The sequence below is a fragment of the Antrostomus carolinensis genome, unplaced genomic scaffold, assembly GCF_000700745.2.
Source record: "Antrostomus carolinensis isolate BGI_N321 unplaced genomic scaffold, ASM70074v2 scaffold53286, whole genome shotgun sequence".
In the NCBI taxonomy this organism is placed as follows: Eukaryota; Metazoa; Chordata; class Aves; order Caprimulgiformes; family Caprimulgidae; genus Antrostomus; species Antrostomus carolinensis.
The window spans coordinates 1-12,918 of NW_010325009.1; the positions used below are offsets into that span (position 1 = coordinate 1).

The following is a 12,918-nucleotide window of genomic DNA, read 5'->3' on the forward strand; positions in this document are numbered from 1 at the left end:
CAGGCCCCATCTCTGCGTCTGCAGGATCAAACCAGGGATGCTGCCGCTTCCAAATCCCGACCTCAAGCACAGGGGGAGGCAGAGGGGATCCCGTGGCCCCGCAGAACCGCTGCTGCGCCTGTTTTTCCAGATCTTGAGAAGTCAAAAGCAATCTCTGTCTGCTCGGCCACGGCCCTCGCCAGCCCCTTCTGCTGCAAAACCGGGGGGAAGGAAAACAAATGCAATGAACTCTCTACCTGAGCACAACTGACAGACCCCGCTTCGAAGTCCAAAGCCCCTGACCGAGGGGCTCAGGAAAGGTGCAGCCAGAACACCTCAGGTGAAGCTCTGTAAATGCCAGAGGGGCAGATCTGCACTGCAGCTGTGCTCCCCGAGGGGCTGGGGGAGGCAGGCACTCAGTGTCCTCTCCACTCAGGCCAAAGTCCCCCAAAGGGACGAGACCAAAGTCCTCGAAGGGACAAAACCACTGGTGTGACAGGAGCTGGGTCTCAGAATGCTGCCTGGAGCCTTTGGCACTTGGTGCAGCTGAAAGTGCTGCCAGATCCCAGCCTGTCCTTACTGTGGGAGGAAATGCAGAGCTGATGCATAGTTATAAAGCCAATACTGAGAAACATCCCAGGGGTAATTAATATCACTAGAGCAATTAGTGAAGCTACGCTGGCTCAGCCCAGAGGTCCATCTAAGCTCAGTCTCCAGCCACAGATACAGACAGGAGGGCTGGGGCAGGATGGGGACAGGATAATTAATCATCACTCCTCGGTTCCTCACAGGTCCTGGAGCCTAGGAATGAAAATACCCCTTCCAAAAAAATGGCTTTCCCCCTCGTTTGATTTGGTCCAACAAAATTGTGCTTCAGAGAGCAGAAAAAGCATCAACAGCCATGGCTGCTTCCAGCCATCTCTTGAAGATGCTTTGTCTCCTCACCTGTCTACAGGAATATGCTTTAAAACCCGTTTCATTTTACCTTTCTTTCTCCAAATTCCACTCACTCTCCAGCCAGGTGTTGGCACAGAGGAGGAGGAACTGCCCAGGTGGTTACAGATAAGGGACAATGGTGTTCTGTCTGAATAATTTCTTTGGAAAAATCTCCTGAAAATTTCGTTAGTGCTCCTGGCTTTTCAAACCGCTCAGATCTCAACCAGTTTGGGGCAACGCTGAACCTCCTGTTCCTGAAGGGAACTTCATTGTGGTTCATCGTTCAGTGTGATTTGGAAGCTCGAAGCAAACATGGACAGAGCATTTTGCCAGCTCCAAGGAGACACTGGGAGAACAAAGCTCTCAGAGCTGGTGGGGTGGGGTGGGCCTGCGCTGACTGGGGTGGGGGCACTGCTCACTACTGTGTCCCGTAGCCTGGAGTGCACGTACGGCACTGGTGGAACTCACAGGGGCTCTGGCCCCTAATCCCCCCCGAGTTAATCCATGCCTGACATCTCTGAGCTGCACCATATCCCTAATGCCCTGATCTCCGTTCCTAATTTCACTGTGCCAACCTCAGCACCTCCCTCAGATGCAAAGAACCTGAATAAGCGAGACCACCCTCCCACCACCTCACACAGGGTGCTGGGAGGAGCCGTTCCAGAGCTCAAGCCCCCAGTCTAAACCTCCTCCTCTCATGTCTACACATTACCAGCTACAGTCCTGCTATGCATGGGTTGCCACTGCTGTCCATAAACGCCGTCATGAAGAGCTGGCAGCCAAGTCACCAGGCAGCTCACAGCTCAGAGTTGCTGCTGGCGAGGAGCTGCGGAGGACACCGGCTACCAGGAGGGAGCTTCCCACCTCCACTGGATTCTGCGCCTACACCCAGGCGCTCACCACGAGTGTTCGGTCCTAATGGCAACACTGTTCTCCGTGATTCAACACACAGTCCAGTCCTTGAGATCAGGGGTTTCTGGGTGACGCCTGGTAAAGCTGTTCTACGAGTTTCACCAGTCTGAACAGCAGCTGGAAAAACATGAGGGTGAGCGGCAAACCCAGGGGTACGCACCGGGAATGTTTGTGGATTCAAGTATTTTCACTCCTGTAAAAATCTGCCTGAACTCAAAAGGGCAGGTTATGTAAACTGGTATCACTTGAAACTTGGCGTGAAAACCAACATCCAGAGCAAAGTCCCAGTCCTGGGACTGTCTGCATCTTAATATCTGCCATGAAGATGAGGAAGAATTGCTGTAATCAAAATAGATCTCTGAAGTCTTTGGCCATCTCTGTGGGGCATTCGGGTGCCGTTGTTTTTAGGTTTGCAGGTATGGTTTTGCTCTTTGCAGTCCTTCTTTCAAGAACTGGAGGTAAGTTGCAGTAGAAGGGTCTTCAAAATTGGTTGAGAAACTAAAGACGCTACTTTCAACATCTTCAGGCTTCATAGAAGTAATGTCCAGGAAGTAGTTGGCATTGATATGATGAACCTGGGAAAGAAAACAGACAAAGAGAGGAGACTTTAAGGGCCAGAAAAAATCCCCATCCACTGCCTTGGAGAATGAGCAGAAGGGACAATGGGTGCAGAAAAGAAGCTACGATGGCTTCCCAAGGGTCACTGACTCCCGCCAGGGACAATGAGGAATCACAGGCAGACATTTGGTTCAAGTCTGGTTGTTTTCCCCCTGCCCAGAGTTGCTGTTGTTCTGTCTCTGAATAGACATTTGTTTCAGATTTCTGGGTAGAGCTGCTGTTTGTCTGCCAGGGGCAGTGGACACTGGCTTCAGGGTTTGCAGATGACCCTGAAGAGAACACTGAAGAGTTCTAATGAGAAGAGCCAAGCCCAGCTGAAGGGGTGACGGACGTACCACCGTGCCGTTGGGGAGGCAGATGATCATCTCCACAGGGAAGTTGTATTTCTCCAGGTGCAGGTCAGCCAGCTTGCTGTAGAACTCATTCTCTCTGTTGGTCTGTAAGGAGACCCCAAAATAACATGTTTGCACACACCAAAACGAGCAGAACAGCGCAGGAGGAGCACACTGAACACAGGAGGAATGGAGGGACCCAAGAGCTGCTTTGCAGCATGGCAGGAACTGGTTCCATTCTCACATCTGCTTTACTATTCCCTTTCGGTCCATCTCCCTCTCACATTTCAGCTGTAGATTTTCTCCCCAAACAATAAAATCACCCATGCCTGGCAGTTTCCAGGCACACCAACAGTCTGATCCACCTCTCCCCTCTGTGACTGACCCCAGCTGACAGCACAAGCCCAGAGACAGCCTCGTACGTGGGGAAAGGTGCAATCAGGAGACTCAGGGTTCAGAGAGTGTTTGATTGCTCCCCAGGTTACAGAGCAGTCAGTTTGTTGATGGCACAAATGGCCTTGGGCAGGGCTATCTTGCGGTGAAGCATCTGGTTCAGCTTTTAAAACTGGCACCATGACAGAGCAGAGGGGATCACTGTGCCATTTCCTTACCCTGCCTCCATCTGGTGTTTGCTTGGCCCCTGCAATCATTAGGACACAGAGGGCTTGGAACGAAATCCCCCACTGCACAGGTGTGAGCTCCCCGCTCCTGCTGACACCCCTGTGCCAAGCACCATCGGCGTTCACCAGCACCGAAGGCAGCAGATGTGGCTGTGACACTCACCTGCAGCTCTTCCAGCTCCTTCACCAGTGACCAGCTGCTGATGAAGCTCTCGAGGATGGGCGAACTTTCCAGGACGGTCTCCCGGAGAGTTCGCCCCGAACCTGGCACAGGAAGAGAGGCAGACAGTGGTTTGCAGTGCTTCTTGAGCTCACTGTTGCCATATTTGATGCCACATCGATGTCACCGCTCTGGCTGCTGGGGCAGCTGGATCACACTCCCCCTGGCCCAGCCCATTGTCTATTTTTCTCCTTTGCTGGCAGTTTTCCACAGTTTATTGTTTCCCGTGTGTGCTGCTGGCAGAGAGGACTCACCAGAGCAGGCCCCGGCCACTTGCAAGGCCCCAGAAGGACCAGGACAAGCTTGCCATGGAGGCTGACTGGTGTGGTGCCCTTAGGAGAGGATCAGGCCCTGCAGATCCACCCTGAGTGCCTCCTGCTGCTTATGCTCAGCAGAGCCTACACATGCTGGAGAGTTTTTAAGGGCAGACAGAACTAAAGCCACCTGCCCCTCTCCCACCCACCACTCCTGCCCAATGTAAGTTCTTAGGTGTGTGAGAGGTCAACACCTACACATCAGGACAACCCCAAGCTCACATCTGTCTCTGTGCAGGTGCCAGGAACAAGGCAGACAGCAGCGTCCCTGTCACCCTGCAGATTCTGCCTCTGCTGCAGCAGACTGAGAGGGGACAAGAAAGACCAGACCCATGCCTCCCCCTTGACAAAGGTGCTTGAATTAGTGAGTTGGTCTAGGGCTTGTCTCAAATAGATCTGATCAGTAATTCCCCACTTCCAGCCCTTTGCTATTCAGCAGCTTCAGTGCCAAAGCGTGTAACACAACATTTACTGCTGGCTCCTGACCAGCTCCCTGACCCCCAGCTCTTCTCAGAGCCTGAATGAGGCACATCATCCCTCCAGCCATGCTGGGAATGTCCTCACCTCAGCAGGACTGGTCATCCAGGGCACCCCACAGCAGGATCGAGTGCACCAGCTTCTTTTCTTCTTTTGCTCTCTCAAAAGCTTGTGTGAAGGGAAGATAGGAGACCTGGAGGCAGAGAGACAGCTTGAGGAATAGACACAGAACAGCCCATCTCAAATATGAGCAGGGTCTGAAGGAACCAGACCTGCCACATCCCACAGGTGACACACACAGAGTTTAATCTACAGCAGTTCCTGGAGATTAAAGCAAATGACAATTGTGGTGCAATGCCCAGGGACAACTTCATCTCCTGGTGAGACTGTAGCAAGCCCATCACAGGTGTGGGCTGTTCCTGGCACCCTCAGAGCCCCATCTTTACACGCAGCAGAGAGCTGCAGGCTGTCTGCAAACACACCTCAGCAGCCTGCGGAATTTGGCCTCGAGATATTTATTACAAAACCTCATTGAAACGGCCTAAAGACTGGCTGTGAGGGACCCTACAGCAGAGATTCTTCCAATCACTCAAATGAAGGGAACTTTATTAACATCTTGGCAGCTGAGAGGGACATTTGTAAGCTCAGGCACAAGGATGCAGCCACTGAAACGTGTCCCCTCAGCCATGGAAGCAGTGACAGGCAGTAGCCATCTGTTCCACAGGCTACTGGCATGTTAAATAGCTTTGGTCACCCAGTGCTATAAATTTCTGTCTCACTGCGGGATGCAGAGGCAGAGGCAGATTGTGTGTTTTCTGCTGATAAGGAAAGCTTGGTCCAAAGGTAGCTGAACGTTGCAAAGGTAACGCCAGAGGAAAACCATTTGTAAGCAGCGCGATTACCTGCTTCACTCAGAAATCACGTCGGCAGCTACTGATAAGAGGAAGGAAGGATGAGCCTACATTTACAAGACAAGCCTGGGACACATGACATCCAGGTTTTGCTCCTGCCTGTGCTGCTGTGAGACCCCAAATGGCCTTTCAGAGAGGCTGTCTGTACTCCCTCACCTGGAAACTGGAAGTCCCTCAAGCCACACACGTGGTGCCTGGGAGGCACATGCTGAGCTGGGAGACCCTCACGCTACTCTGAATGCTGATCAGGTTGTGGCCTCTGGTTTCTGCTGGTCATCGAGGTGACTACACAACTCAGTGAAGGTGACCTGTCCCAAATAAACATGCTAAGGAAGAACCCAGCACCTTCCTCACCTTCTTAAATGGATACATGGCCACTTCCAGCTTCTGGGCCGCCTCTTCCCAGGGGATTTCCTGCTGCCAGTTTATCTCTTCGAACACAAACTGAATGGGCTCCCCTGAGGGATCCCTGCTGTCAATCACATTTCCGTTCTCGTCATGGATCACAGAGGGGACTGAAGGCCCTGTCGATTCCAGCTCCATCTGCAGGACAACAGGCTGAGAGTTGGGACACTGCAGATATGCCACTCCTGTTTTTTCTGTACTCCAGGACATGATAAAGATGCAAAATAAAGACTGTGAAACTTGGAATGAAGATGCAGCTTGATCCATTGTCTCCTGGAGCTGCACTTGACCTGCTGCAGATGTGTTTTACTGGGGAATAGCAGGAAAGCAACTTCATTTCCTTCAGATATTATCTGACTGTGCTCGCTAGACTGGAAATGCATGAGACCTGTTCACTGCATGTTCCCACCTTCCCAGTGGAGATTTTTGACTCCTTAAAATCCCTCCATATCCTTAAAATCAGGACGTGCAGGGCTAGTTTGAAGCTCTTGCTCATAGCACCAGCACTAGCCCGTGGCTAGCCACAAGAGGGTGCAACAGGGAAAGCTGTTCAGGAACTTCCCTGTAGTTCCATGTTCTGGTACATTGAAATTATTTTCCAAGTCTCTTTTCCTGACTTTTGGCAATTAAAAAGAAACACGGATCTAATTGAGGAGCAAACGGGACTGTTAAATTCAGGCATTCAAAATCCTGATTTAAGTTTCCTGTCCTGAGAGTTGGGATTACCACAAAATAGAGGAATAACCTCATGCAGTTTCTAAATTCAGACACACTGTTGTTCATCCACCCCTCTGGGTTCAGGGCCTGGGTTCAGCTCCTAATCTTCCCCCCTGCCTGTCAGACAACTTTTTAAAAATGGAAAAAGTCACATGACTCCAGGAGCTTAGGATTCAACCCACGCAGAGGGAAAAAATAAAATATCACAAGAACTGGCAGTAGGGAGCCACACAGCTGCAGAGGACTTACACAGATCAACAGAGATTATACTGTTATATTGAAATGTTCAAGAGAAAGCTCTAAAGAACGGGGATAACTGAGGTTATACAGCTCAGGGGCACGGCAGCATAAATCCCTGCTGGGATGCTGCACGCACATGGAGGACTGAGAGTGACTACAGACCTGAGGCAGGTAACCAATATCCACTTCCATGTTGCTGCTTTCGCTCGCACCGTACAGCCACTCCATATCAACGTTCAGAGACCTGCAAAGTAAACCTGGGATGTTCTGAGTCATTCAAGGCTGAAGCTGTGGATGGGAAACCCCAAATGAGAACATCCAATGTTCCTCTTGCAGGGTCAACACTGAAGCCCAGGCACCCACCCAACACTCTGGGTAAATGCGCTCACACCTCTGAGTACTGTCAGCGTAAGGAGAGAGGTGTCTTTGCTCCCTCTTCCTCCCCAGCACTTGCACATTCTGATCCTGCAAAAAAAAATTTTAAAAGTGTTTTTTGGAAGCAAAAGGCTTTTGTAAGGAGTTGCTGGCAGAGCTGTAAGTGCCTGCTTGCTGTAACAAATGTGCTGACAGAGTCACAGGGATTGAGTTGCCGGGGTAATGTTATAATAGAATTTTCACTCCAGCCGTCATGGGCAAAGAGATTTGAAGCTTCTTTCCCCTGAAACGCTTCCAGCTGTTTGCCACAGAACAGGAATGAGCTCGTGTGAAGCTATGCACACAAAACCTTAACCTGTGAAACACCAAGCATAAAAATGTGTTGAAGCAAGAACATCAGGGTTTGCTGAACTTCAGGGCTTTGAGCCAGGCACTGGGATTGCCAGGGGCTGCCTCTCCACACCCCACCTAAGAACCAAGGGACAGTTACTGGTGAGTGAATCAGACCCTGAAATGGGTGAGGGATCCTCAGCGACTAGTAGAGATGCATTTTCCAGTTTTATAGGCAACTGCAGAGCTCAGTTCACTCAGACTGTCCAGGCACTTGGCTGAAAAGCATGAGTTCATCAATCACAGACACTTGAGGAGCCTTCTGCAGCTTGCAACAGGTATCTGACATCTGCAATGTCCCCAGCAACCTCTGCCCTGCTTCTCCCCTGTCCCTCCTCTGCCCTTGCCCTTCTCTGTCTCTTCCAAGACAGATGCACCCCCAGACCTGTTGGTAAACAGAGCTATTCCTGAAAAACTGCACCAGAACCAGTTTATCTAGAGAATTGAGGACACGATGACCGTGATGACCGCTGGCAGAGAAGGACGTGTGGGGAAAACAGATAAACAGCAGAGCCAGCCTGCCCGAAGCTCAGCCTGCAGATCTGCCTTCCCTGCAGGGGCCAGGATGCCCACGTACCGCAAGGGACAGGCCTGTCACCGCACTCTTACCTTCACAAAAAAAGAGCCCAGCAGCATCCCCCCACAAACAGCTCCCAGCCCCGCACAGGACAGGATCCCAGAGCCCCTGGGCTCCACTGGGAACCATTTCTAACACTCCTCAGGTCTGTTCAGCACCCAGGAAGAGAGAGAAACCTGTTGTACCTGTTGTTAGGGACATAGAGCTTAAACTCTCGGACATGGGAAGAATCCTTGGAGAGGATGATGTGACCTGTGAACTGGCCTGGGGAAAACCAGAAGGGGAAGTCTGGTGGCTCATTCAGCTGGAACTCAGCGTGGATTCTGAAATGAGAAAGGAGTGTCAGCTGCAGTGCCAGGAGGAGAGAATGGATCATGCATTGCAGATGACAGCTGGGAGAAGTTATCTCCAGGCATCAGAAATGATGAAGCTAAACTGGGGCAGAGAGGTTCAGTTCAAAAAGCTTTTCATGTCACACAATGAAGAGGGTAAAAGGCTGGAGCAGATCTCCTGGGTCAGGGTCATCTCCAATATTGATGCCTTTTGGAACTGGGCAGTAAGTGACCATCCAGGAAGGATGAATTACATTATCATTCCTTGAAACACAGGAACAGACTAAAGCCCACTGAGCCACCCTTTCAGCTTGATCAGACAAATCAAATTTGCAAGTAACACCCCCAGTAAAACAAGGGAACAATTGCCCAGACTCTCCCCCTTGGAAAGGCACTCTACCCCTCGATTAACCAAAATATAACACATTTCTGCCTAATCAGACTCTCCCCTTTTGGCCAGAGATAGCTCCAAACCAAGGGTGATGGAGAATGGCTGCTGTCCTGCATGTGGGCAACAGTCCCTGCCTCAGCAGGGACTCAGTGACGCTGGGAGCAGGGGTCCCAGGCGTCAGCAAAGCATCACACACAGGCAAGAGCTGGCAAGAGCTGGCTGTGAACCACCCTCTTCCTGGAACTGCTTGGCCTCCCTCCCAGCCAGGACACATCTGATCATGCTTGGGAACGCAACTGCACAGGCAATGACACGCACACTCTCTGCCACAGGCTCACTGCAGCCTTCCCCACTCCCCTGAGATTGGGAACAAATGCAAACGTGCCCCCAAGCCCTCCCCTAACACCCCAGACCCAGGGCCTTACCGGAACGCTATGGTGTAGTAGAAGGTGCTGATGGCTTGGATGCAGGCCACAGCTCCCTGGGGAGCAAAGCGGGTTTTGACAAAGGGGCGTGGGTGGAACATGCTCAAAAGCTTGTGGATTATGATCTAGTGTAAGAGAGCAAAAATGAGAACAGTTCCTCCACTGCAGGTCAGCTGCAGCTCCAAAGTAACTCCCCACCAGAGCAGGAAGGCAAGAGAACTGCTAAGACTTAAAAATTAGCTCAGAGAACTACCTAATCACAAAACAAGGAGATAAAGCAAGAGACTGCTGTTAAAAATTAATCCATCTTCCATGTTTTTGATGCTATTCCTATTGTTTGCAAGTTTCCATCATCCCAGTTGGTTGAATGTCTGTGTACAGTAAACTGATCTATGATGGTGTCTCCATCAATAGTAGTTAAAACTTTGAAGGAGCGGGTGTGCAATCAATAAACACACCAGGCTGCGAAGGTCCATCTATATGTGATCACTGGCACCCACCCGGGCACCTCGGGGGACAGCAATACACACACCCGGCTTTACACACGATGTACACACATCACTTGTCAATGAAACACTCACCTTTGGGGTGGCACTTGGAAATCATAGAACTTTAGACTGGGCTGGGTTGGAAGGGACCTGAAAGCTCATCCAGTCCCAACCCCCCTGCCAGCAGCAGGGACACCTTCCACTAGACCACGTTGCTCAAAGCCTCATCCAACCTGGCTGCAAACACTTCCAGGGAGGAGCAGCCACAGCTTCTCTGGGCAACCTGGGCCAGTGTCTGACCACCCTCACAGTGAAGAATTTCTCCTTAATATCTAATCTAAACCTCCCCTCTCCCAGTTTAAACCCATTTTCCCTTGTTCTATCATTAACTGCCCTTACAAAAAGTCCCTCCCCAGCTTTCTTGTAGGCCCAAATTATTCCACAAGGCACAATCACTTCATACAAGTGCTTTCTGAATAACCCTCTCCCCTTCCCTGTCTGGGAAAGACGATCCCAAACACTTAAAGGAAGCAAGATGAAGCGACCTGAGTCAGCCTCATCTGGCCATGACACACACCTAGAGCTTTTGCCTGCTCTGTTTTACCTCCAGTCTAGAAGACTCTGCTCCTGGCTGTTCACTGCATCTTTGCTCCCTTAGAAAGTCCAGGGAGACATAATGCAACAGCCTTGTCCGCTCTGGGGACTCCTGTGGTTCATCCGGGCTATAAGGCAGAACATTTACACAAATTACCTCGCAGGTGTGAAGAAACTGAGTTTCATATCTTACCTCTTTGCCCTTGGGAGGTGGAGGGTAAAATCTGTTGTTGGAAAGATACCCAGTGAAGATGTTTAATTCACTAGGAATTATCCACCACGGATCCCCAAGATCCAGTTTATTTTTTGGAGGAAGAAAGGCTTTAAACTGTCTGGCAAGCATCATGCTCATAGGGGCTGCTGGGGCAGTCCAATTCCTCAGCCCAGACAGAGCGACGTGAGAAATCTGTGAACAAAAGACACTATCAGAGCCCAGACCAGACTCTTCAAATGTGCAGAGATGCTGATGGATGTAAGTGGGCTTTGGAGAAGGGGGAAAAAATCCATCATGTTTTGAATTCATCCTACCACCCTAAACACCACCAAATAGTTCTGTCAACTTTCAATTATGTGAGTAATAGGAAATGGGAGAGAGGGGAAGATATCACTGCTTTTGGACTTAGCTCCAGGAGAGCCATCTCGAATGTTTGCTTCAAGCTTCCCAGGAAGGGCGTATTAATTGGGACACAAAGCTGCTGAGTGCACTGAAAACAATGAAACGCCGCAGAAAGCTGTGAGCTTGCTCGTCACAGCAAATCCCACGGGCTTGAGCAAGACCACCTCCCCCTGCCAACATGCTAGCACTTGTTCCTGGTGATGCCACCAGCTCATAGGACGTGTTTATACCAGAATTCCTGGCCATGCACATCCCCTGTGATACCTACTCCCAAGAAACCGTCTTTGCTCTTCGTCATGGTTTCCATGACCAGAGGCTGGAATTTAGCCACAATGGCCAACGTCTCCCCGCTTGGATCAGGCGTCTCCTCCTCTTCAAATTCTGAGATGGGAGCAACCCCTAGACAAAGCAACAGGAATTGAAGCAGCTGTTTCCCCTCCCTCCCCTTTTAAGCAATTGTGAAGTGATTACACATTTATCCTGGCAAATCCAGGAGCACTGGGAGTTTCCCAGCTGTCCCTACACTGTAGGAAGCAGCAGAACTCAGACCCACCCCAGAGACCAGCTTTGGCTGCATGAATTAAAGGGCAGCCCTCCTTTTAGCAGACAACTCTCTAAACCCCACGGCTCAGTTAAGCAGTCTCACTCCACCTCAGTGGGATCAGAACACATGCTTTAGCCAATTCATTACAGCCCGAGCAAACAACTGTCTGTATTTTGACTGTGCTGTAAGCTCTCCTGTACATTATCATCACCACACTCCCTGCTTGGCACCACCAAGAGACATTTGCCACACGCTGATACAGTCTCCAAACACAATCTCTCACAATTGCTATCCGAGAGAGATGGATACAGCCAGAGGAGCATACGAATGAAGCGCTGAGGCTCACTAATAGTTCTGGCCTTAGCTTGGGCTGAGCTGTATTTGTTGCATTCACCCATCCCAAATCCCCTCTAAGCTCTAGACAAAGTAACTTATGTACTTTCCTAGTCTAGCAATGGGATCTTTGGTCTCAGAAAAACTCTACTTTGTGAAAGTGATGTGTAGTGCTTAAGCCTTTTCAAAAACATGTCAAAGCTTAGCAGCCTTTCTTCATGTAAATAAGAACCAAAACAGCACCCAGAAAAAAAATGAGACATGAATAAAAAACTGCTGAGTGTATTATCTTTGGCTTTTACTTGGTTTGTGCAGAGCAAGCTCTGCAAGACAGACAGACACCTACCTGTCAGCTTCTCAGCTATCGGCTTGAACTCCTCTGGACTGAGGTACAGATCGTTGTTTGTGTCCAGAGAAGAAAAGAGAAACAGCCCCTCCCTTCCCAAAGACTTCAGTGCCAGCTCCTAGTTTGGGAAGAAGAGGTAAGTGAGATTTCATTCCAATCTCTTACAGAAATTCACTCTGTCCCCTCTCAGCTTCAGAGTTAATTTGCATTCTTTCCAGCACACAAACACAGCCATCAAATGGAAAGATTAACACCCCTTGGCAGGATTTTGTGCTATTTACAATAGGGATCGGTGTCCAGGAACTATTGGCATGAGCATATTAAAACTACATCTGCCTGAGTAATTCAGACCGAATCATTTGCTCAGAGTCGGCCTCAAAGTCTTTTGTCAGACAAATTTCCAACTTTTTTCCAGGTAGTTATTCCTAAACCTGCAGATATTCAGAGCACCTGGAGATGGTGATTTCTGTAATTAACTGATGCGCAGTGAAACAGAGGCAGTAAATACATGACTATCCAATTACAAAAACACAAAGGAAATTAACTGAGCCCTTGTAACTCTGCAGAAAGCAACTGAACGTACACCCGTGCTGAGATCCAAGCCAGCTTTACCACACACAACCACCCTGCTCTCCTCAGGTTCCCCTCCAATCCTCCAGCCTTGGGACTGGATGGAGCATTTCAGCCCCTTGCTCCGCAGGGAATGCTGCCCACTCATTCGGGAGCCACAAACCCCCTGGTTTTCTCCAGAAACTTCTGTAAGATCCCAGCCACCTTGTGCCTTGGTTTTTCTCTCTTTGCAAAGCCCACATGGAGATCATCCAGT

General features: G+C 50.0%; 1 protein-coding gene across 1 annotated transcript; it reads right to left on the minus strand.

Moving 5' to 3' along the window:
* Positions 1 to 2,231: 2,231 nt before the first annotated feature.
* SELENON (selenoprotein N) lies at positions 2,232 to 12,210 on the minus strand (the record flags this gene model as incomplete). The annotated part of the gene is made up of 11 exons (XM_010171072.1): positions 2,232 to 2,402; positions 2,781 to 2,882; positions 3,561 to 3,661; positions 4,496 to 4,601; positions 5,674 to 5,862; positions 6,844 to 6,925; positions 8,209 to 8,346; positions 9,172 to 9,296; positions 10,447 to 10,659; positions 11,138 to 11,268; positions 12,093 to 12,210. Coding segments are annotated over 11 exons (1,476 nt in total), but the record flags the coding sequence as incomplete, so codon positions are not given.
* Positions 12,211 to 12,918: the final 708 nt, after the last annotated feature.